Here is a 27,330-nt window from a genome sequence, read left to right on the forward strand (position 1 = left end):
TTCAAAGTAAAAAAATAATAAGAACAGGATTTTTTTAAAAAAAATCTTTATCTCGGACTTGCAAAGTATACATATGCTACAGTTCTTAGTTTGTTGTGTTCATGTTGATGGACAATGACTTCACAGTCAAATTGTTCCCAAAATTGAAGCACCAAATGGTCATTTTTTTAAGCAAGAAACCTTGAAAGCAGTAAAAAGCGAACACAGCAATCATTCATTCCCACCCACGTTTTCTTGAATTGAATATTTTGATAACGTCAGCCTTTTAGGGTTTAACGTTTTCAAAACTCCATAGAAAAAGAAAACAATTCATCCTTTTCTCTCTCCCTCATCATCTCGAAACAGGACACCAGTATCAATATGGCCTCACAATTATGCCTTCTTCAACCCTACTCGTTCTCTTAACCATAAAAAAAAGAAACATTCATTCAATACTCAATACCAAACACACCATTCATAGCCTTCCACATTCAGTACTATGATTTATGCAACATCACTTGCTAACATCTGATTCTTGTATTTCAGACAGTGACTTCCAAACTGGCGCAGAATTAACACAGTGATCCAACGATGATGATGAAAGCAAACAAACATAGTCTCTCTGGTCAAACAAAATTTAACTTAAAACACACGCACACAAAACAAACCGGGGACTGGGAAACCTGGAAAATTGGCCCAAAACAAACGGCACGCCATTGAATCAGAACGAGTGAGAACAGAATCCAACTCCTTGAACCCGTGATGCTTCTTCAATCTTAAAGTTTCCATCTTGGTGATACGACTGTGAATCCTGGAAGGGCGAAAAACAGAGTGAAAATTTTCAGTAAAAGAGAGAGGTCTGTTGATGAAATTTGGAGGAGGTACCTGAACGGAAGTTCTGCCGTTCTGGGTTTCTTTTTGATGAGTTCAATGGCGAGAATCAGAGGAAGCAGAGGACGGCTTGTCAGAAACGCCGTCGTACTCCTCTTCACCCTGCCTTCGTGCTGGAAAGCAAAAACCGGAGAGGCTACCGGAATCAAATCCGATACCGCCGGAGATAGAATATTGATGATGGACTGTAGGTGGAAGATAGTGGTGCTGGTGGTGATCAGGCGTGGCGGCGATTGATGAGTCTATCCCAGCACGAATCGAGGGAGTGTTACTGGACTGAAGGAAACCCCTCTGAGAAAGATACTGGTTCTGGCCGAACGGCGGCGGCGGCGAGTTGAAGATAAATCCTCCGCCGCCTCCGTGGTTACTATTACCAGCATCGGCAGCACTATTATTCCAAGCTACCATTCTATGCAATCGATCGTGTTCCCCTGGGAATGAAGATCCATCGAACGCCACTGGGTTCGTTGCAGAGAACAATTGCTCGTTCTGGTGGTGCTGGGTCTCAGCTTGAGCTTGATGAAGCAGAATCGGGTCCTGGAAAGACTGGAGCGAGAGCCTCAGATCCTGGCTCTGGCAGGCGCTGCTAGTTCGTGAAAGCAAATCGGATGGGTAAGTCTGAAACTGAATCGACGAAGAATTCGTCTCCGGCGTCGACGCACCAATCGGGAAGAAGGACTTGATGGAGTCAGCAATGTCTGTGTCCATCGACGGCGGCAGAAGATCCAAGCCACCGCGGGTAGGGTTTTCGCCCAATTGCTCCATAATCCTACAGCCGCTACCTGTTCTCCGGCCAGCAGAATCCATAGCATCCACCGCCGGACCTTGAACTCCAATGGGGTAATGGTTCTCGTTCTCGTTCATCTGCTGATTCCGCTCTCGCTCCTGCTCTTTCAGAGCGATTTGATTTACCGTATTGGGGTTCCAAGCGGGAAGCTTGGCAAGCTCGTCTATGGCGGCCTTAGCATTCTCAATGAGCCAGTCGACGGCTTTGCTAGGGCGGTCGTAGCCGAGGCGATCCTGGACGTCGTAGAATTGAATGGCGGTATGAGCGGAGAGACGAACCCGGCGATCTCTGGGTCCCTTGGCGGTACAGACCTTGCTGTGACGGTCCTTGCGTCCGGTGGAGCGAACAATGTGGCCTCCTTGAACCTCCACGATCTCTCCCAGTCCACCCCTCACGGCCAATCTCGAAGACGTCGTTGGCGGTCGCCGGTGACGATTGACACTCTCTCCCATCCCAGTCGCATAGTCAACAGAAGTAACAGAAAACGAAGAAGAAGGAGAAGGAGAAGAAGAAGACGGCGGAGGCGGAGGAGGAAGGAGATAAGACCGCTTCTTGGGAGGATGAAGAGAGGTGAGCTGTGAGTCTAAACCTGCATAAGAATGATTTTGGTGGAGATATTGAAGACGGAGAAGAAAAGCTGGGTCTTTGGGAGAGGGAGAAATTGAGGAGTCGGGATCGTCGTCGTCTTCTGGAGCTGGTTCTTGGTCCTGGTCTACATGTCTGAAATTGAGAAGTTGGTAATAGTGGTGAGGATGGTCGGCGAGAGGATCCAGAGTGAAGAGAGCGTCGTGGTTGAAGTCTTCCAGCTTAGAGAAACTTGGTGGGATTAAGAGGATGAAGATGTTCGAGAATGATGATTGTTAAGGTGTGGTGGATGGTGCAAGCAAAAGAGACTGCCATTCATGGAAGAGACAAGAAAGAAAAAGGCTGCTTAACTCTGAAACTTCAACAAACCAGACTAACCCATCTCCTTCGCCTTCTCTCTCTCTCTCTCTCTCTATGGAAGCCTCTTTATGGCTTGAGGTAATTGTGCTCCTGCTTTATGCACTGCTGCGATTCACTCTCCCAGCCGGGAAAAAATTGGCGAAGTTAGGTGCTAAAAAATTGATATCATCAAAAAAATAAAAAATGAAAATAATATTAAACATTAATTTTAAATCTCAGTCGAGACCATTATCAATTAGTAGTATATTTTTTTAGTCTTAATTATATAAATCATATTATTAAATTTTTACCAAATTTTTTTTATTTTATCCTCTATTAAATATTATCAAGGAAAAATATATTATTAAAATATATATATTTAATAAAACAAAGTAGAGAATTTACTAAATTTTTAAACATAAGTTTAAAATGCATAAAACCCTCCTAAACTTTGAGATGATTGCATATAAAACCCTTCACGTTTAACATTTTAAAATTAACCCCATTAACTTTAATTTTATTTTTCAAAACCCCCTTATTATTAATTATTTTATTTTTTCATGAGGATGATATTATTAAACAAGATATTATATTGTAGAACTATGGCTTATTAATTTTTTTATATTTTTTGGATAGTTAAGACATTGATAATAGCCAAAACAAATGTTATTATCACCCTATAAAATTAAATATTTACTTTTATGTTAGTTTTATCTTCTTCTTTTTTATTATCAACGGTACATAGTTTTCTTATATTAAAAAATAAATTAATCTTACATGGTAACATTTCAAATTTTAAATATTTTAGCCATATGCATTACATTAATCTAACATGAAAAAACAAATACAAATGTATCTCTTAAAACAATAAAATCATGCACCATTGATAACAAAAAAATATGGATAAAACTAATATAAACATAAATATTTAAAGTTTTATATAGTAATAGTAATTTTTTTTGTTATCAAGGCCTCAACTATTCAAAAAATATAAAAAATTTTATTATAAATAATTATACAATATAATATTTTTCAGTTGAATGACATTTAACCCGCATAAAAAATAACATAATTAATAATAGGGGATTTTAAAATACAAAATTAAATGTTAGGGGGATTAATTTTAAACTTTTAAAGGTGAGGGAGATTATATACAACTATCTTAAAGTTTAGGAAGTTTTTATGTATTTAAGCCTAAACATAATTAATGAGTATTAAAATTTTTTTAATTATAGTAAAATATGTTAATAGTGATTTACAATTTATTTTAACTAAATTATACTCTCAATAAAGTAGTTAATTATCCTTAAATTAATATTATCTTTTCATATTTACTCTTATTTAATATATAGTATTTCACTTTAACATAAATATAGAGTGATTTATTTATTATGAGCATTTTTTTAAAATATTAATTACACTTCGAAACACTCAACATGCTTTTATTTTTTAATATTATACCTCTCAAAAATGTCTTATATTTTTAAATTAAAAATATAATTTAAAATATTATTTGTAACTTATTTTTTAAAAACAAAAATATAATTATCATTATATTTGTTTTTTATGCTTTAATGTCGTTTCCATGTTACCCTTGTGGTAGGGGCAATCTCCCCAATCGATAATGAGCAATCTGAAGCCCATCACCTTATCAATCTTATTAGAAATATTATAAATGTTATTATCAAACTCTTAAGTTGACTTTTTAAATTTAACATTTTTATATATTCAGTTTATAAAATTATGTTAACTTATTCATTAATTTAAATTAAATAAAATTCAGTTAAATTCATAAGTTAATTATTTAAATTTATCATTTTTATGTTTTTAGCTTCTAAAATCGTGATAATTGGCTTATAAACTCATGGAGCAAGATAGGTATATAATATGTAGAATTTGGTTTATAGAAATGGTAGGACCGGATTCAATAAAAAATAAAACTACAAAAAACTAATATTAATAAAAAAGAAAAAAAATATCAAAAATATGTTTCCCCACTTTAAAATTTATATATTGAATATAATAATTTATGAATGTAGGTGGATTTAATTTTAATAATTTATATTTAAATATATTTAAATTAAATTAAGGTCATATTTTATATTTTAATTATTTAATCATATACTTTTAAAAGCTATTTATTAATAGAGACAAACTCTTATGAGTTTACAATCCGAGTCTACATTTTAAATTTACAACTATATCACAAATTTATTTAAACTCACAAGATTAACAACCTTAATCATAAATCCCATCATATGCAATGTAACTAGATTCTCACAATCCACTATGGTTTGATAGAAGCAAACATTTTTGCGGATGACTCGTCAAGCAAATCATGAAAATTTAGGCCTGTTTGTTTTCTATTTTTAAAAACTATTTTTTATTTTTAAAAACAAAAAAATTTAAAAATTTATTTGGATAAGTATTTTTTTCATTTAGTGGTTTCTAAAACTGTTTTCATTTTTTATTTTTAAAAACAAAAAAAAAAAACAATTTAAATTTATTTTTTTATTTTTCTTGCTTTTAAAATACACTATATTTGATTATTGAAACTTATAATTATCTTGATCAATTATTAATATTAATTACCATTATCAACTACCTATAACTATCACTATCAATTCATTTTTTAATTTTAAAATTTTTTTTAATTGACATTACTAAACAAATTTTCATTTAATTTTGTTTTAAAAATAAGTTTAAAAACTAAATTACGAAACAGTTTTTTTAAAAAAATAAAAATAAAAATCAAACAAGCCCTTAGATACCACTATTTATGTTGTCTCGCTCTCCAATATATATATATATATCTATGTATGTATGTATATGTAAATGGCATTCTATAGGAAATTTCAAAATACACCTTAGAACAGTGGTGGCGCGGAGGAGAGTTTGGTCGGCGGAGGAAAGTCAGGTCTAATTAAGAGGGACATTACTATTCCATTACAATATACTCCTTGTGACTTTATTTACAAAACACCTTTTAAAAATGATTTTGATCCAAAGCATAGAATATTTTATAATAATTAAATTACTCTTTTAATTCTATCCCCTTTTGATTAGCTTGAATGTATTTATTGTAGTTATATTATTATTTAAAGTCAAGAATAAAAATAAAAGCACATCTCACTTTTTTATGATATCACTTTTTTTAAGATAAGTGAAATGATTAAAAGTGTCCTATATAAGAAACAGATGGAATATTTGTGTTAGTGATGGTTACCATCTCAGTGTTGGGTTAGAGTGGAGAGTAAAATTGATTGACTCATATTACACTACATTATAATGCAATTTTTCAAAATCAATCCAAACGGATCAGACCAAACCAAACCAACATCAATTGATTAAAATTGATTATAAATGAGATTTGGTTTGGTTTTTATTTTGACAAAACCATGTGATTTAGTTTGGTTCAAGTTTTTGCTTCTAGAAACTTGAACCAAATCAAACCAAATCTTATTATATTTATCATATACATTTTCATAAATTTGTCAAAGTTTTCTTCCTTTTTTCAAGTTTAATTATTTGTATGTCATTAATAAAAATAAGTTACAAATAGCTAAGTGTTATTTATAACTATTCAAGATAATTTTTTAATTTTATAATCAAGTGTTTTAAAGATAATACATTAATTTTTAATAGTTAAATATGCTAATTAGTTGTTAAAAAATATTTTTTGTGCTCTAGAGAATTTTCTTTTGCAAATAATAATTAATAGTTAAAAATTATCAGTAAACATGAATATATATTGGTAATTATAAAGAATATTTTATTAAAAAAAGTTTAAACTTGATTTAGACTTAAACCAAACAAAACCACTCAAAAACCAAACCACATTGATTAGAGGAAAAAATTAAATAGGTCCCAAATTACAGTGAACTGATTGGTTTGATTTGGTCTGATTTTTTCTTAACACCAAACCAAACAAAGTCTATGAACACCCATGCAATGTACTCTTCTATTCTAATCCTATTTACAAAATATTTTTAATATACTCTACTAAAATCAAGATTAAAATTTATTAATTTTGTTTAAAAATTTAATAATATATTAACTTTGTCCTTATTAAATATATATACTTTAATAATATATTTTTCTCTTCAACATTTAATAGAGATCAAGTGACAAAATTTGTGATAAAAATTTAACAAGATGACTTATAAATAGAAATAAAAAATTTTCTTTTCAAATTTTCTAGCCTATAAATAAAACCAGAATGAGTAGCAGCTAAAATCTAGAAAAAAAAAAAAAGCCATCGTACGAAGTTGAGCTTGTTTAGTTTCTGTTTTCAAATTTTTTTATTTTTAAAAATAAAAAATAAAAAAATTGTTTGATCGAGTGTCCTGAATCTAATTATTTCTAAAGCTATTCTCAATTTTTTTATTTTAAAAAACAAAAAATAAAAAAAAACTATTTTTATTTATTTTTTTAAAAAATATATTTTACTTAATTATTAAAAATTATGGTTACTTTAATCAATCATTACCATTAATCGCCGGTGATCATCAGTGTTGATCGATTTTTTAATTCTAAAATAATTCTTAAATTAACACAGTCAAATAGATTTTCTTGTTGTTTTATTTTAAAAAATAATTTTACAAATTATATTGTAAAATAGTTTTTAAAAATTAAAAAAATGAGACCATACTATCCAATAGAGAAGGTTTGTTTGGAACAATGAATGAAAATAATAAAATGACCGTCCGACTTTAGCTCAGGCGATAGTGTACCGTACCACGTGAATATGGTGGTCTTAAACAATTCTTATATAATTAGTAAATAGATCCATTCTTACAAAATCTCTTTTATTTTTCTACGTTAAAAAAATAATTAAGGATAGTAATGTTAGTAATATTAATAAAAATTACACAACCAGGCACTGAATAAATTTTTATTTTCCTTTTTGGGCCCATGACATCAAGCAATAATGTTGATTGCATCATGGTTAAAAAAAAAAAAAAGCCGTAGCTTTAAAGAGAGATTAAATAATTGGGAAAATTTCAGCGAAGATCCCTTGATCCAACTTAATTTCATTGAGAGCCCATTAAAATTTTGAAATTTTACTACATGCGGAGGATTGAAATGAAATTAAAAAACTAACTAAAATGATGTTATTGTCCCTAGTAATATAAACAATTGATATATAAAAAATAAATAATTAATTAAAGTAGAATTTGCAACTCTCATTAACAACATAATACCATTATGAATACAAACAAGTGAAGCTAAGAGCATGTTCAATTGGTATAGAAAAAATGATCAACCAATGCATGAAAAACGAAGAATTGACATATGTGAATGAGAATTGCAAATTATGTTTACGTTTGTTATTCATTTTTTATATATTAATTGTTTATGTTTTTTTAAATGAGTTATTTATGCATTTAACTTTATCAAAGACAATATGACCATTTCAATAAACTCTTTAATTTCATTTTAATCCCTTACATGTGCCAGTAAAATTTTAAAATTTTAGAAGTCTTAATTGAGGGTCAAAGTTCCTCGCTCAAATGTTCTCTAAATAGTTGTACTTTTTAAAATAAAAATTTTATATTTTAAATACTATAAGTATCTAAAAATTAAGATGGTTTTCCTGTACCCTTCAATAACTCACTCTCATGAAAAACAAACGTATTGTGTTCAAGATATATAAGTTTTGACGAAATTGTGAGGTGTCACCGCCGACAAAGAAAAAAATATCTATTTTGACGAATAATTACTTGTCTTTATATCAAATTTTTAAATTGATTTTGCGCCATTATGTATAAGTTTTGTCTTAATAAATCTCAGACTTATTTTTTTAACAAATAATCCATTTTTCAATCTATGCCTCTTTGCATGCATACATTCTGGATATATATATATATATATATATAAAGCATACAAAAATAACAGATACATAATTTATTCAAATTAAAAACAATACAAATACTCAATGATTAAATTATAACTTATTTAATTATTTGTTGATTAGGTTTGAATAATCAACGCATATAATAAACCATTCAGCAATTTTTTTTGGGGGGGGGGGGCGCTTGAGATTCGGCAATGTATATCATTCACCACAAACTACATTATTCTCAAACAAAAAATTGCACATCACTCTTTGAACTCTATGTAATACACGCAAAAACATATTAATTTTATTCGGTGGCTAAAGCAGATATTAATTGAATATAAAAATAAATACATGATTCGTTGGAATGAAAAAAGAAACAAAAATCTGTATAGTTTTTAAATTATTTGTTGGCTTAGTATATATGAAGAATCCATGTATATAATTAATATATCAATATTCCCTCCGTTCTCAATCATATGAGTTAGTTAGTCATATTTATAAATCACTTCTGATATGTTTTGTTATGATTAAGAAGAACCTTAAAATTCAATAACCTTGTCTAAAACCTTAAAAAACGTTCAAATTTATCCTTATTATATGGACATACTTTAACATCATATTTTTTCCCCCAAATGTTTCATTAATTGAAAAAAAAAGAAAAACTTGTAGTAAAAAAAATTAACAACGCAAGACTTATAAATAGGATGGAGGAAAATATTATTCGCATGAAAACATGATTGTGGGATAACAAGACAGAAACAATAATGCAGGTCAAGTGTCAACAAGCCCTACGTTAAAGGGTATCATGGGGAGTGTTTGGATGGGATTTGAAGAGGACATTGCAATCACCCACTCTCTCTTGAAAGGGACTTCCTCTTAGCTTTTCCTTTTCTCTCTGGAATTATTTTATCTCTCTCCCTCGCTCTATCTGTATCTGTCATTCTCTGTGTGTTTTTCTATCACTCACTCCTTGTGGAGTGTGAAAATGAATGAAAGAAAGGGAAGAAACAAGAAACGTGCGTCAGTGTGTGAGTGGGATTGTCATCTTCCAAACAAACCTTTTTCGGAATTAATGGAGATGGCATCTTCACTCCTTCCCTTTCTTCCTCTTTTCCTTTTTGCTCCAACATCCTGCCTCTCTGCTCCCTTTCATCATTGTCCTTTATCCCTTTCCTTCTTTACTCTCTTGCCCTTCTTTTCTTCTCGCTCTCTCTTTCTCCCTCTCTTAGTAAGTTACCAAAAAATTTCATCAACCTTGCTAAATTACCTTACCTTCTAAAAACAACAGGGAAAATAGCACCTAATACCTCCAAATCAAAGAAATTTTCTCCTAAGACCCAATACATTTTGAATTGATTCTGCAAGCACAAAAACTTTATATGCAAACATGTTTTCCAATGAAAAAACTCATTCACCCCTCATTTAAAATGTATAAGTTTCCTAGATGTATGCACAACCAAATGTCCATACATAACATGAAAAAATTCATGCATTAGTAACACAATCTCTATTCATTATATAAAGTTCATGTGATTTAGTTGAACAATAATATACAAGTTCATTGGATGTATTGACAGCAGATTGTTTATATATAACATGCAAGGTCTATGCATTAATAACAAGGTGTCCGTTCATTTATACATAGTTTGTGTGGTTTAGTTAAACAATAATGCACAAGTTTCTTGAGTGTGTGAACAACATAATGCCTGAATATAATATGACAAGGTCAACACATTAATAACACACTATCCATTCATTATACATAGTATGTGTGGTTTAATTAAATAATAATGTAAAGTTTTTTAAGTGTATGAATAACATAATGTCTGTATATAACATGACAAAGTTCATTCATTAATAATACAATATCTTATGCACGATGTTATTTTCTCAAATAAGGGGCACATGAATCTTTTCACTATAAAATATTTGCATGTGAGGCTTTTAGGCTTGAAAAATAAGTTCAAAATATATTGAGCCTTAGGTGTTAATTTATTTGATATGGGGGCTTTAAGTGCCATTCTTCTAAAAAAGTATTTCAATTTTCCTTATAATTAAACTTGGATTACACGGACATCTCTTTGATGTTGTGCTAATAAAACATAATTGCTTGATATTTTTATGTACTTTATTTTAACTTAAATTTAAAATTTAATTAATTTCATTTAATACTTTAACTTTATTAACATTAATAAATAAGAATATAATTTGAGAATGAAACTAAATACTTTATAATTTAAAACTAAAAATAAAATAATTATGAGATGCAAAATATCCACTCCTTTAATTCAATATTATAAGACATTTTTTTAAAGTATCATTTAAAAAATATAAGCATTTTGAATTTTTTAAGTTACAATTAATAAAGTTTTTACAAAAATATCTCTATTTAAGAGTGCAATCTATAAGGTTTTCTAATTGAGATATATTATTAAATAAGGGAAAACATAGTCTTTAAAATATGTAGTTTTGAAGACAATTAATTAACTCCTTATGACTATATTTCAATTGAAAATGCCTTACAATATTGAACAGATAGAGTACAAGGTATATAATTATTTTATGAGTAAAAATTATATATTTAACCTTATATACTTAATATACTTATATTTAAAATTATGACAAGTAAATTTTAATGTGTCAATAATTTATTATAAAATAAACAATATATAAAAGATTCACATTCTTTATATAAAACTAAATATATATAGGTTTTCCCCTTATTTTATTTCTGTGTGTGTTGGGATATTTCTTGCAATTGCTTGTCCATTCATCAACCGTCCTTTCTCAAAGTTGAATTAAACTTATTAGGTATAGGTATAGTTATCAAACTCTCGAGTTGACTCTTCAAATTTAATATTTTTATATTTATAATTTATAAAATTGTATCAATTCATTCATAAATTTAAACTAGATACAAACTCAATTAAACTTGCAAGTTTACCTCAAAGTTTATTATTTTTAACTTATAAAATCGTGTCAATTAATTCATAAACTCAAACTAAATATAAAATTAATTAAAATTGTTAAGTTCATCAATTTTTTTTAGTTGAGTGAGTTAAGTATATATTATAAAAAATTTAGTTCATAAAAATTATTTGACCAGATTCAAGAAAAAAAACTTGAAATACAAAAATTAATATTATTAAAAAAATAAAACAAAAAATATCAAAAATAAGTTCTCCTATTTTAAAAATTTTATGTCTTATACATGATAATTTATCAATATAAATGGGTTTAATTTTAATAATTTATATTTTTAATATATTTAAATTATACTAAGGTCATATTTTAATAGTTATTTATTAACAAATGTAAACCCTTACGAATTTACGATTTAAGTTTGCGATACGAATTTACATTCCTATTATGAAATTACTTAAACTTGCAAGTTTAACAACCTTAACTATAGGTATTAGCATGTAGCTAATTGAACAACCCACAACCTAATTATTAGTAAACCCTTTCTAACTTAGGTAATAGTAGTACGGGATATTATATTCACGTGCACATTAATTAGTTTCAATGATCATTAATATAAAATCTCAAAGCATGGTTCTGAATTTGATTTTATTTCCTCTTTTTTTTTTCTTTTCAGGATACACACGCACTGCTTGGTTCTACGCACGAATAATCAATTATTTATTTGAAGCAGCTTCGGATACATTATGAAACGTCGGATCATCCAGATCGACCTCAATAAATGAACATCAGTTCCAACCTAATGCAAAATTGTATCCATGATGAGGACGCAACGAACACTTTCCCAAATCGTTTTTGAAAAAATTAATGATAGTGATACGAGGCATTATAATATTGGAATTAAATATTATCACAAAGGAATGATGCTTCTCCAAGTTTCATGTTCTTTTGTAGGAAACTAAAAATACCAGTGATAATAATAAAAATAAAAATAAAATAAGAATAAGATATTGGTTGAGTTACTTTCAGACCTGTTATCCAAAGAGTGAGGACCATCTCTGGTTTTGTCATTTCTGCATCACCATTCTAGTGGTGACTTGAAAAACTTGAGAATCAACGCTTCACCATTTTCTCTTTGTTGTTCATGCATATTCATATCTGGACCACAAAACTCACACACCCCAATCAATCAATCAATGCAGCTCATTGCTGTGGATCTTGTGATTGGAGCATCTATGTTTCTGAAGAGAGAAATTAAAAAAAAATAACTAAAAGGAAAACTTTGAGTTTGAGCTAGCTCTATTGGCGATTGAATTCCTAGCTAGCTCTCTCTCTCTCTCGATAAATATATATAGTGTAGCCTACTTTAGAACTGTTGCATGATCTGAGGCCCTGTGAAAGATCTGATTGCAAACACTGATAATTTCCCTCGAAAATAAGGACCACTTGAATATGCAACAAAGTCTTGTAATTAATGAGAATGTCCAACACGCGCGAGCACACATGCGCACAAGTTTACTTTCTTTGATTCTATTTATTTATATGGCAGAGTAAGACAAATATTTTTTTAATTAGTTAAGAAATATTGACTTTTTATTATAAGTAACTCTCCATTTAATGTTGATGGTGAGAGCAAGTATTTTTCTTGATCCATATTGTATGACACCTCTAACCACCTCACTAAAACTAAAGAGATGTGGTTAACTCAATAACCTTATTTGAAAATAGAATGAACCTTCAATTTTATCCATCTTTAAATGAAAATTTTTTAAATTTATATTAGGTTTTTTCACATAGTTAATGAGTTTAAATATGATTAATATTGAAAAGATGTAACTACCCATCAAGTGCCTTATAATAGCAATAATTTTTTTTTAGAATGTGTCCTATAATTACGCAAAAATTGCCACATGCTTCATTGTTTTTCGTGTGAATAAAACTAGAAAATTCAAGATGAAGTTATTACATTTTTTCCAAATTGCTACTCATGATATCAAAATTTAATTTCACAAGACAAATTTGTTTCATTAATTATAGGGACATTCTAGTATAGATTTTTTAATTCCAAACATACTTCTTCTGTCTCAAATTATAAGATGGACAAAATTGCACATAACAATAAAACTTATTAAAATACACTTTATAATATTATTTTTTAAGATAAAAATACAAAATTTTAAAAATACTTTTTATTTAATATTTCATTGGTGAAAGAATATTAAAGAGGATAATATATAGGAAGGGTAATATTAAAAAATTATTATTAATGAAACATTAATTTTTATCAAATTATCTTATCTTTTAAAAATTTGAATCTCCCTCAAAAGTGTCTTATAATATGGGATAAAAAAAGTAATTATTATGATTAATAAGTTTTTTTTAAAAATTGTTTGAGTTTGTTAAAATTTGCTTAATTTGAAAATAGAGCAGTTATATTCAATAGATGCAAAGTTTAAAACTCATTAAATTTTTAAAAATAATTAGTGAATATTATTTTTTTGAGTTTCTATAAGACATGTTGAAAATATATTATAAATAAAATCAAATGGAGTGTGTATATTACGAGCATAACCAAGAGAAGAATATAGGAATTCAGATCCTCTCAGTTTCTAATTGCAACTATTTGAATCATATTTTACAACTCGTTTTGCAGAAATTTTTATGGGGATCTAATTAACATCAATTTATGAAAAATCCTTGAGATGTGGCACATTATAGACCCGCGCATTTTCTATATGGACAGGATTTTAAGTTGACGAGGGACGTTGAGAAATGAGACAGCGAGAAGATGTGGTTCCAAGAATATTAATACACATGGGAAAGGGTGCGAGTAAGAGAGAGAGAGTGTGTTGGTAGGGTTTGGGAGCTGAGGCATGCACGACATTACACTATTCCCACCCGACTTGTGCCTTTTGTTCTAATCTCGAGGTTTAGTTACCATGTTTGGAATCCCACTAAAAGTTACGAGTTTCAAAAGGCAAGTGGGGCCCAGTCTCCCCCCCCCCCGGGGGATGGGCTACGGTGAGATATTTTATATGCTATATTTTATATTTATAACTAACTTTCAACAAAATAATTGTCAATAAAATCTCTTTTTTCATGAAAATATATAGTATTTTTTATATTTAATTTTAATTTATGATAAGTGAGGAAGTTATAAATTTAGAGTAAACACAAGAATTCATATTTATACATACAATTGGCAAAATGAGATTTTTTTTATGAATCCCAAGCTATTTACACTTTGAACCAGTATTAATTCAAAAAAGAGGCTTATATTTTAGATTGGAAGGAATAATGGGAATTATATGTATAAAAAGTTTTTAAAGATGATATATTTAATAACAATAAATTGAGAAATTTCTTACTTTTAAAATAATATTAATAATTTAATTATCTCTCCTTAATTTAGATAATGTAATTAAAAGTGTCTTAAATATAAGATTAGATGGAGTAAATGTAAATAAAATGTCAAGTATGAAGCTCACGTGAAGGAGATTAGGCACCAACAAAATGGTATGTTTGAGCTAGAAATGCTACACAAATTTGAGTAGAGTTGTCAATTAGAGTCAGCCAAGATCTAAATGGGCTAACCCTGTTAAGCCTTATTTCAATTTAGGGTTCCATTTTGATTGTGTTGATCCCCTAGCCCTCAGAGCTGAAGGGCCGACCCTCAAGGCCTCGGCCCTATATTTTTTTTTCATTTTTCAATTTAAATTTATAAAAAAGTTATTACACAAAACATTAAGTCAACATAATAAATTTAAAACAATACACACAATAAAAAATTTAAATCTAATCAAAAGTAGCAACATCACAAAATCAACATTGATAATAATTAAACTTTACTAGCATCGTAAGCTAAATTTGATGATTTTCATTATCATCGATATTAATATAATTTGATTTTTCTCCTTGTTAAGCTTCATCAGTTATTACACATAACATTTAGTTTTATATTGTTTATTTTTATATTAATTTTTTTAAAAAAATATAAAGGAGTTTAAAAGAGCCGGCTTTTTATTTTTGGGCTTAAAAAGGCCAGCATTTTTAAGCCTGATTTATCATTTTACATCTCAAGGAAATGGCTCGATCCTAAAATTTTTTTGAGTTTTAAAAGGGCTGGCTTAACAGGTTTGGCCCTAATTGAAGACTCTAAATATGAGTAATATTTTATATTAATTTTGGACCATTTTCAATTTAATGCTATTTCTTATAAAATACTCTTAGATTGAGCCACTAAAATACTTCTCTAATCCTATAAGTCACTTCTAACATATTTTACTAAAAATTAAGAAAAATTTTAAAACTTATTAATTTTATCTAAAATTTTAATAAGTTTATAACTTCACCCTTATTAAATATACCTCATTTAATAACATATTTTCTCTTACTAACATTTAGTGAAAGGTAAAAATAAAAAATTATGAAAAAATTCAATGACATAACCTATAACCAGGAGTAAAAGATTATTTTCTCTCTAATTTATAAATAAACTAAAGGAGTAGCATATAAGGATATTCTAATTAGAGCATTAACTACCCCTTAAATAGAGAGCATCACTGAGAGAAGACAACCATTAAAATGATACTCAAATTACCTCAAGAGAGTAGTTTGATGGCTGCTGATAATAGAGATACCTTGAAAAAGAAAAAAAAAAGAGCCTAAAATTATAAAATTTAGATTTTTTCTGATTAAATTCTTGCGGTATTCATTTTTTATATTTTCAATAGTCACCGTTAGTATTTTCAGTATTCAATTATTTATTTCTTAGATTAATGGTTATTATTTAAAGGGTTTTACATGATTTTATCCTCTTATACAAGTAGGAAGCCACCTCAAGCATAATCATATGTTAGGAAGATAAACGTAATTAACCAAAGATAGAGATACAGGAGATGACCGCTTGGGTTCATAGATTGAAGGATTATTCAGATATATTGACAACAATCAATCATCATATATATATATATATATATTTTGCATCTTGAGGTTTACAACAACAGCTAAAAACAAAGCTCCACGTAAGCGGAGATCGCATGGGATTTTTTTGGTCCTTTTTTAAGAGGCATGTCTTTTATGTTGTCCGGAATGAGGAGGACTAAATTCGATTAGCTGTTAAATGTAGTTAATTCGGATTCGATTTGATTTAAGTAAAGAGACTATATCTTACAAGTTAGATCTCTATATGTATCTCAGATCATCTCATATGTATCTCAGATCATTCAAGCACCATGGTCAGAGCTATAATTAACAAATAAACAAACATTGTTTAATCACGGTAATAAATAAATTATATCTTGATTTTTTTTATTACAACAAAGTCTACAACGAAATTTGATCATTTCAATTTTAATTTAGTTACTTTAAATGACACAAAAGCTAAATCTTTCAAATTAAAAATTTTCTAAGACAGTAAAATCATGGTTGTAGATTCTGCTTCTGCTCGATATTTATTCGTGCAATTATTTGTTTTTACTTCCACCTTGCTTCAGCGTAGAACATATTTTCTATCATCAATTTCCATCAAGAAAAATATGAAACAAATTGATGCACATTTATTTTAACAATAGTAAAATCTGTGATAAATTTTTGTTCAAGTGAGAGAATGTTTTAAACTTTCATTCGTTTTACATTACAATTAAATAGTTGGCTAAAACAATTGGTTGGTGTCAGAAACCACATCATCCACAAAAATTATTTTTCATTTTATTTGGATTTAATTAAGCTTAAAAGCATTAATTTATTAGCTATAATACTAGTTGATCATCAATGTCTATGTACATTATCCTGTCACATTATCTATAATATTCTTATCCTCAAGCAAAAATATATGATATATTTTGTACGTACTTTTATCAGAATTAATTTAAATAATTAATAATTAATTTTGTGACGACCAATTTCAAATAATTAATTATTTCTTTGAAAAGACTAGCATTATTTATTAACTCAAGGCCCACCATGACCGGAATGACACCCTGTCCGCGTCGTTAATTCATTATGTTATCACAACTAACAAGTCATTCTTCCCCATCCGAACACAATTGAGAGAGAGAGACACAGGCACTAGAGAGTGACCCCATAGGAGCGTTTGATAGAATATTTATAAATATTATGAATTTACATTAATTAATTAAGTTTAAATCGATTGGTTTTCACGATCTTGTATAGACCGTGATAGGTGAACAACACAAATGAATCAAATGAACAAAGATTTAATTTATAATCATGTAGTCGTCAGTTATTCCTTATCTCTTAATTGAATGGGTCAAGGATAATGTGAGATAATTAATTAATTAATTAATTAAAAGTAATTATTAATCTGATCCATATAAGTCAATCACTCAATAACCAAAATACAATATTTTCACTTTCTTCATTATTTTTAAACTCTTTGAAAATTACAGGAGTCTAGTAAATTGTATATCTATCTATACTCGATGTACCACAATCAATTATGAATTCTTCAGATATGCACGTCACTTTACTTGAATCTTATTTAATTTATTTGAATTAAGATATTAAAGTTAACAGTGTTTCTTTCTTTACAAGATGAACCAATCCTTAAATTTAAATTGACTTGGGATCTTGATTATAGGAAAGTTATCCTGAAATCTGACTTAGGGAAACTCATGGATGTGATACATAATAACACGCCTCCTCTTGATTGTCCAAATTATGGAATGATTGTTCAAATTAAATTACTTTTAACAATCAATTATATTGAAACCAGATTGAAATTACACGGTTCGTTTTAGATATTTAATCTAGTTTAGTCTTCGAGTTTTAGTTTTGGTTATTCTCATCCTTACTTGACCTCTTGAATCACATGGGGATAGATGGAACTCACAATCTTCCTTTTTCAAAGTACATGAGGATTCCATTTGAGTTACAAGCTCTTAACAATCAATTTTTCACAATTGAAATGAAATAATAAATGTCCTCTTTTTATTCCATAAAGTATAAAAGAAATGGAATAAGTGGCTTCCAGGGTTTGACTATGTCTCAAAGCTTAAAAGGAGTTTACGTAAGTATTTATAAATTATCTATTTAATGAAATTTTCATATGGACGACAGATTTTAAAAATACAATATCATGTGTTGGGGGTCAAATCTTTATTTTAGACCAATTTCTATTGTTGAAATAATCAATGTTCTCTATATATCTCTAATTGTACTTTTCACAAGTAATATTCCTTCGGATCATGGAGATAGAAAAAGATCCTTCGTCTTGCTCGTGAGGTTTTATGCCAATAGTATTTGCTTGCGTCAATAAATAAGGGGAAAAAAGGGAGAATGATAAAAAAAAAAAAACTTTAAAAATATGCAAATGATAATTATATAACACGAAATGCAACAATTATTTAGAGTAGTTGTTTGTCAGTGTATAATAGTTGCTGAAACCAATTGTATTATTTCGTCAAATGACAAAATGCCAGACATGTATTCATGACTTAAATAATAATAATAATTATTATCACATTTCATCATATTAAAATATCATTTACATATTTTAATGATATTCTTGTCATATTTAAATATCATTTCATCATATTTCTCACGCTTGTTAAAAGTCTCATCTCAGGCACACGATAGCTTAGATCTAAATTATAATAGGAGAAACTCAGAATTTATTCAACTAAGTGTCGATCCAAATTAAATGTTGTGAATTGGGGAAAAAAAATCATATCACCAGAGATATTTTCAATTTAATTTTTCTAATACTTGCTAAATGTCCCACCACACATAAAAAGATAAAAATGTAGGAAACAACTTATATATTTAATCTTATGTGTTGAACGTAATTGTTTACAATTAAATCAAAACTCGTGTATCTTTTATAAATTATTTATTTTATAACATATTCTTATTATTAATATTATTAACACATTAAAATGTACATGTCTTGATTTAGTTTGACAAAAATATATTAAATATATAAGATCAAATATATAAGTTTCGTCCAAAAATTTGTGCAAACGATGGTGGTGGTATCCTGTGGAAGGAATTTAAAGTTAGATATTTAATTGGTTTGAATATTCGTTTTATGCAGAAGATCAGGTAACCACTAATTAATTTGGAGCCTAATGATAGTCAAATAAGAATTAATTGATAGCATCAAATTATTATCACATAATTATTTAAAAAAACAGTTATTCAATATGATAGCAACCTTTCATTTTTTTTTCCATGGTGGTCAAGATTATTGCAACATTATTTCAAAATAAAACAAAATTTCCACCAATAATTGTACCAACAATGCATAGTTTGTTTTGTCATGCAAATCAATGCGTACAGACAAAAAGCAATGAAATGCCAAATTATAATAGACAAAAGGGCATATGCTGAAGATTTAGGCGCCCATTGTATTAATCATTCTTTATCATTCATAATAGCGACAAAAAAAATATTTTCATAATATTTATAGGATTTAGTCAATACAGTGAGTTAAATTTTTAAGGATATGCTTAAATATTTGCTCGGGCAAGAGGTAAAAGAACAATTTCATAAACTATGGGGTCAAAATGTAGTTAGTAAAAACTTTAGAGGCTAAACTAGGAGCTAGCGTTCATGGGCCGGGAATAAATATGAAACCATTGGGCTCAAACGGCATATATATACTTACCGGGTCAATTGAATTGTACCAAAAAAAAGGTCAATTGAAAAGCATTAAAAAGAAAAGTGAGTTAAAAACCACTCAAAACTTGGTTCAACAAATAAGAGTTGCACTAACGTAATTAGAGGTTAATAGTTTGAATTCTAAGAATGCAGCATCATTTGTGGTAGCTAGTAGATTTATCTAAAAGCGTCTCATTTCAGCTCAGTAAGATTGAGTGTCCGTTTAAATTTTAATTGAGTATAATAAATTATGAAAATAATTAATTAAATGATAAATTTTAATTATAATTGATTATATTATAACGCAATCTGTTTGGATATTATTTTTTTAAAATTAATTTTAATAGAACTAAAGTTGTTTAGATAATTTAAGCAGAATCAATTTTAACTATATAAATTACTATAAAGGACATTGCTTTTTAAAATTAAATTATTAATATATTCATATCTAATATTATTAAATTTGTTAAATTTTATTTAAGAAATAAAATATACTATTTAAATTACATATCTGATTAATTCTTAAAATTTTGGTAACATAAAAAATATAGCAATGTCACAAATGATGTAAAATCTCTCTCTTTAGAGCTTTGCAACAATATTTGTCATGACTCTAAATTTTAAATTAATTTTTTTCTACAAATTAATATTTTATTTGAATTAATTTTATAGTAAGTGTCGAGTGAAGGATAATGATTGATAGAAACTTATGCTAACAACTTTTTTGAGGATACAAAGTTTGAATTTTATCAAAAAAAAGAGAAGAGAATTTAATTTTGTTTGCATTAAATTATGTGCCTTTTTTTGTAATTTTTTCTCGGGCCTTTGTTTATAATTTTTTCCAACACTTTTTGATAAGATTTTCAACAAAAGCTTGAATTGGCAGCTTTTGGAAAAAATCAATTTTGCCCCCAAAAATTGATTAATCACAAAACTTGATGTTTGGATAACTTTTCTTATTAATTGATTTTTGGCCTCAAAAATTGATTAATGAAGCAATCAAAAAGGCACTGAGTTTGTGGCTCTAGGTCCTTATTAAAGTTCTCTTCGCTTGACTTATAACAAGTTTAATATACTAGTTACTCTATGCAAGAAAAAAAGAATCTTTAAAAGAAGAGTTAGGGCTTGTTTAATTTTGTTTTTTTTTTGTTTATACATTCTTAAAACAACTCTATAAAGTAATTTTTCAAACAAATTTTGGAAATAAAAAAAAATATTTGGATCATTATTCTGAAAAACATATTTAAAGTATGAAATAAATGATGAAAGAATTATTCATCTTATTAACATAATTGTCATTAATAAAAAATAATATTTTCTGTCTTTTCTCTAGTTTTACGAAACAAAATATAAAAAAGATATTTTTGGTTTTTAGTTTTTGAGAACAACTTTTTTTCTATTTTAGAACACATAAAAAACATAATTTCAGACATTTTTTATTTTTTATTTTTTATTTTGAAGCAAAAAAGTGTTTTGAAAACAGATAATCAAACAATTCTTTAATGAATTAATCTATGAATGGCTAGTCAGCTCGTGCAGTTTATACTAATTGATATGCTCCGACAATATTCGGATCATATAAATTAGGCTTAAAACTCATTCTACCGGGCATTATCAGTTGTCACAGGCTTACGGAAGTGTGATATATCTCGATTTTTTACTATTACGTCTTAGCCTTTTTGGATATATCGATTTTCTATTTTTATAGCTTTTATCTATATTATTTTCCATGATATAATTTAATTTTAATATTTATATTTTTAAAAATTTTTCAAATTGATTACTAATCTTATGTGAAATAATATACAATGATTATTAAGAATTTATAATTTTGAAACGAATAACTCCTCACCTTGATATTATTTTTAAGAACTTATTTTGGAAAGCACGAATGATCTGTTTTGGTAAATAAATAGAATGATAATATTTTCTAATTTTGTTTAAAAGATATCGAAGACTTGAAAATAATGCAGTCTTGGAAAACTAACAAGGGAAAAAATCGAAGTCACATGTCAATGACATTTTCTCCAACATAGCAAACCTCATGTCTAACAAATACCTAAGTTTATTTAGCAACAAGCAGCCCATCTTTCCACTTATTAGATGATCGCTGCTGTATTTGAAAACATTTCAAAAATCACAAATTGCTTCTGTCAAAACCATGTTCTGGCACTTGCAAAAATGATTCTTCTAAACTCACATTCTTATGAATGAATATTTTTAAAGCAAATTCATAGCTAAGGCACGCCAAGCCACTCAATTAAAAATAGACCTGTTACCAAAATCCAGTAGCATATAGTAAAAACTTGACAAATTTTCAACGCTTTTGAACAATTTTAAAATAGCTTGCATCTAAAAGACATGTACATCCAACGAGGCATGATATCTCAAGTTTGAGTTTGTGTAAATTATATAAAAAAATGCTATTAGAAGAATTATCATCAATTAGACTTTATAATACTCAAGTTTGACCCAATCAGATAATCTAAAAAAAAAAAAAATACACATCCAACTATCTAAATCTGTTTTGTTGAGGCATGAGATAATTAAGTATATGCTGTGTATTGTACAAATGATATATCTACGTATACCTCCCAAGAATTTTCTCCGATCCTAATCAATATTTCTCTGCACATCAATTTGAAGATGAAGATCATTTCCCAGCCGTACATATCATAATAAGACTTTTGTGAGACACTGAAATTGACGGGGGAAAGGGACCATCTACTCTATTTGTCACTGCCACTAACCCTACCATACAATTTAACATCTAAGAGTTCATATTTGTAATTTGGTAGTATTATTTCAATATATCAATATAAAAATTTACTAAATACATGGACTATTTATCACAGTCATAAAAATGCAATTCATTCTTCAAATTCTATGCCATTTACTAAGAAACTCCTCTTATAAAGGGACTAAGATTGAAAAGAATACAAAATTTGAATAGATTTTAAAAGTCAAATGCAAAACACCCATTTTAGTACTTCAAGAGAAAGGATCACTTTAGAAACCATATATGAAGAATGCTCCTGCAACATTTTTTTTTTTTTGGTCAAAGCTCCTGCAACATTGATGATGATAGTTTCTTCTGTTAATAGCTTCTACTGTTCATGGACAATGACTTCTCAGTAAAAAATGCTCCCAAAATCGAAACATGAAACAGTTATTAAGAAAAAAAAAAAAAACAGCCTAGAAGGCAGTGAAAAGGAACAGAACAATGATTCATTCGTATTTCCTCCAAGACATTCATTCACAGACACAATGCAACAGCCTCTTTCTTTTCTTGTATTGACAACGTAAGCCTTTGAGCATATTCCAGATTCCAGAAAAGAGAAAACACATTGTCCCTAACCCTCCTTTTAAAAACAAGACAGCAAAAACATGTCACAATGCCTACGAAGGAACTTCTTTTAATCATAAATGAAAATTCAAAACCAAGCACGATATATAGCCCCGCAAGATTCAGTACTTTGAAACATCACTTGCAACAATCGATTCGAGCACAGTAATGGTTAAAACTGTGTATTTTAGGTAGTCACTTCAAAGTGGCAAAGGGGTAACACAGTGATCCAGCAATTATGAAAAAAAAGACGCATAATGAAAATAGTCTCTGGTCAAACACAGGCCAAAACAAAATTAACTGGAAAGATCACATACAAAACCGGGGATTAGGAAACCTGGAAAATTCGACCCAGATTTTCTTCTTTCCCACGGCATAAACACGCCATTGAATCAGTGACTGAAACCCGAATCCAACTCCTTGTACTTATGATGCTTCTTCAATCTCGATTCCCTGAAAATTCCGTTCGTAGTTCTCGATGAAACTGCAAGTATTCAATCATCTTGAGTGCGACCATGAATCCTGGAAGAGAAAAACAGAGTGAAAATTACGTTACGTTGTAAGAGTGAAACAGAGAGGTGCCTTGATGAAATTTGAAGGCGGCACCTTAAAGGAGAGGAAAGTTCGGGATTCTGATGCGTTCAATGGCAAGAATCAGAGGAAGCAGAGGACGGCTTGTCAGAAACGCCGTCATGCTCCTCTTCACCCTGGATTCGTGCTGGGATGCGGAAACCGGAGAAGCTAGTGGAATCAAATCCGATGCCGCCGGAGATATAAGACTGGTGATGGATTGTCTGTGGAAGATAGTGGTGGTGGTGATCAGTCGTGGAAGAGTCTATCCAAGCACGAATCGAAGGATTGTTACTGGACTGAAGGGGTCCCCTCTGAGTAAGATACTGGCTCTGGCCGAACATCGGCGGCAACGGAGTTTGCATCAGTGACGGCGAGTTGAAGAGAAATCCTCCTCCTCCGCCGTGGCCACTGTTGCCAGTATCAGCAGCAGCACCATTCCAAGCCACCATTCGATGCAATCGACCATGTTCCTCTGGGAAAGAAGCCCCATCGAATCCCAGTGGAGTCGTTGCAGAGAATAGTTGCTCGTTTTGTTGATGTTGATGGTGGTGCTGAGCCTGAGCTTGAGCTTGGTGAAGCAGAATCGGGTCCTGGAACGACTGGAGCGAGAGCCTTAGATCCTGGTTTTGGCAGGCACTACTAGTTCGCGAAAGCAAATCTGGTGGATAATTCTGAAACTGAACCGACGAAGAATTTGTCTCCGGCGCCGTCGCCGCAGTCGGGAAGAAGGACTTGATAGAGTCAGCAATGCCAGTGTCCATCGGCTGCGGCAGGAAACCCGACCCCCCACGATTAGGGTTTTCGCCCAATTGCTCCAAAATTCGACAGCCGTTTCCTGCCGGCGTACTTGTTTCCCGGCTACCAGAAGCCATCGTATCCGCCGCCGCCGCCGCCGCACGGTGAACTGCAATCGTATTCTCGTTTTCGTTTACATTCTCGTTCACCTGATTCTGCTGTCCCTCCTGCTCTTGCTGGGCATTTTGATTTAAAGTATTGGGGTTCCATGCGGGAAGCTTGGCAAGCTCATCTATGGCAGCTTTAGCATTCTTAATGAGCCAATCGACGGCTTTGCTTGGGCGGTCGTAGCCGAGGCGGTCTTGAACGTCGTAGAATTGAATGGCAGTATGAGCGGAGAGACGAACCCGCCGATCCCTGGGTCCCTTTGCTGTACAGACCTTGCTGTGACGGTCCTTGCGTCCGGTAGAGCGAACAATGTGGCCTCCTTGAACCTCCACGATCTCTCCCACTCCACCCCTCACCGCCAATCTCGACGACGTCGCTGGTGGTCGCTGGTGATGACGATTGGTACTCTCCCCCATCTTTGTCGCATATTCGACAGTAGTAGTGACGGAAGAAGAAGGATGCGAAGGCGGAGGCGGAGCAGGAAGGAGATATGACCGTTTCTTCGGAGGATGAAGAGAGCTATGTTCTGTATCTAAACCTGCATAAGAGTGGTTTTGCTGCAGATATTGCAGATGGAAATGAAGAGCCGGATCTTTAGCAGACGGAGAAACTGAAGAATCCTTATCCTCGTCGTCTTCTCGCTCTACATGCCTGGAATTCAGAAGCGAGTTTTGATGAGGGAAATGATGGTGGAGGCGGTAAAAGTGATGACGGTGGTTGCTTTGAGGATCCAGACTCAGCCTCGCTGTGCTTTAGCTCTCCCAGCTTTTCAAGAGGAAGTGAACAGCAGGATTCTGGTTTGATTCTGCTGTTCTTGTTCCTCGGTTAGAGCTTCCTTGAAGACGATGACGATGAGGATGACGATGGGGATAGCTTTTTACAGTGAAAGGGGTTGCACAAGGAAGTGTGGTGTTCTCGTGCGTCGTGCAACCGTCGTCAACACTGATGAGATTGCTTTTGGTGAGGCAACCAAAAGTACCTGCCATTCACTCAATATGAGCAGAGGTTCCATTAGCAGAGAAACAGAGAAAAAGCAAAAGCTCGACTCAGAAAACCAAACCAAATCAAACCACGCCCCCTTGAGAGAGCAACAACGTCGTTGAAGAAAGAAAGAAAGAAACCAAACCCTCTCTTTTCTCGTCCTAACCCATCTCCTTCTCCTCTGTGTCTCTCTCTCTCTGTGTCTTTCTATCTAAGCAGCACCACTTTATGGCTTTTGGTAATTGTGCTTGTCCTTTATGTGCCGCTATGATTAACCCAACGAACCGGGGAAAAAAAATCGAAGAAGATAACATTCCGGTTTAGTTGGGTCAGTTAGGAGTCACTGGTTACTTAATTACTTATCATTATCGTTATTACTCACTGGCTTGTTCCTCACTCAGACTTGCGAAATTTTCCAGATAGTGGAGAAGGCGCGAGGTTGATGTAACAGGAAATTAAGAGGGGCTCGTCCGGGTTCCGTTGTATGACACCTTTGATGATGATGATGATGTGGCGGTGTTTACTCAGAATGGAGAGCTCAAGTGTTAAACATTTATTTTATCTACTATTATATAACTCACTTTTAAATAACTTATTAAAATTAAGAAAATGTAATTAAATTATTGACATGATCCTGGTCCTTATATTTATTCACGCGAAAGTCCACGCCTGCCCTTTAATACTTACCTGAACCTTGCCTCACTCGAATGCCTCCTTAAATGCCAATAGATCATTGATAATTAATTTTGCAAACATAAAACCATGTGGATTACACACAACCTCAGCCACTCTTGTCTGAGATATAGATAAACTAAACAGCCAAAATATACATAATCCCTTGAATTTGGAAGCAGTTACATAAAACTTTTCTCAACTTTAAAAATTTAAAATTATTTTTTTTTTACCATAAACTCCTCTGCTATTTTTTTAATTACCGTACTAACAGAAATTGTTATATCATGTTTAAAAAAAAAACACATAATAACTTTTGTTATTATTAACTTAGATTGAATGTCATATAAGCTACTACATGCCTTTTCAGTATGTCATGTCAACTTCTCTTGATAGGATAACAAAAAAAAAAAAAAAATTCTGCAGTAAAACAATAAAAAAGTTATGGAAGTTTATATTAAACTTTTAAAAGTGAATGAATGAGTTATGTAAAATTGCTTCAAAATATATACACATAAATTTTGTATATTTTAACCTGAACTAAATGCATACTCTGTTTTTTATGTTATAACTAAATACATGATTTATTCAAACATTGAGTCGAAACAAATGATAAATTATAAAATACTAATTCTTTAGAACTAAGAAATATTAAATATGAATACATTATTATTATTATTATTATTATTATTATTATTATTATTATATGGCAAGTGCTGTTATAATGGTGCTTGATGGAGATAGATAGATCCTTTTTACAATTTTCACATTGCCATCACCTTCACCCGCTGCTTTATGAAACTCTCTCTCTCTCTCATCTACCAAAATTACTTTATGGGGTTCTTGAGATCACTGGGAATGGCATCTTCACCACCTCTCTTTCTTCCA

General features: G+C 30.4%; 2 protein-coding genes across 2 annotated transcripts; both read right to left on the reverse strand.

Moving 5' to 3' along the window:
* Positions 1 to 408: 408 nt before the first annotated feature.
* Positions 409 to 2,659, reverse strand: LOC129312435 (transcription factor TCP4-like). Its single transcript, XM_054955060.1, has 2 exons — positions 865 to 2,659; positions 409 to 790 (listed from the first exon to the last, which is right to left on the reverse strand). The coding sequence occupies exon 1, from the start codon at positions 2,107 to 2,109 to the stop codon at positions 907 to 909; it is 1,203 nt and encodes a 400-aa protein (XP_054811035.1). The 5' UTR covers positions 2,110 to 2,659; the 3' UTR covers positions 409 to 790; positions 865 to 906.
* A 20,775-nt stretch (positions 2,660 to 23,434) lies between these two features.
* On the reverse strand, positions 23,435 to 26,185 carry LOC129313766 (transcription factor TCP4-like). Its single transcript, XM_054957133.1, has 3 exons — positions 25,850 to 26,185; positions 23,920 to 25,768; positions 23,435 to 23,835 (listed from the first exon to the last, which is right to left on the reverse strand). The coding sequence occupies exon 2, from the start codon at positions 25,203 to 25,205 to the stop codon at positions 23,955 to 23,957; it is 1,251 nt and encodes a 416-aa protein (XP_054813108.1). The 5' UTR covers positions 25,206 to 25,768; positions 25,850 to 26,185; the 3' UTR covers positions 23,435 to 23,835; positions 23,920 to 23,954.
* Between the last annotated feature and the right edge of the window lie 1,145 nt (positions 26,186 to 27,330).

The sequence above is a fragment of the Prosopis cineraria genome, unplaced genomic scaffold, assembly GCF_029017545.1.
Source record: "Prosopis cineraria cultivar Desert tree isolate PC_DT_omini unplaced genomic scaffold, ASM2901754v1 PC6, whole genome shotgun sequence".
Lineage (NCBI taxonomy): Eukaryota > Viridiplantae > Streptophyta > Magnoliopsida > Fabales > Fabaceae > Prosopis > Prosopis cineraria.

What these genes read in the sequence shown, in the direction of transcription:
- LOC129312435 (XM_054955060.1), bottom strand. Translation starts at nt 2,109, where the DNA reads ATGGGAGAGAGTGTCAATCGTCACCGGCGACCGCCAACGACGTCTTCG.
- LOC129313766 (XM_054957133.1), bottom strand. Translation starts at nt 25,205, where the DNA reads ATGGGGGAGAGTACCAATCGTCATCACCAGCGACCACCAGCGACGTCG.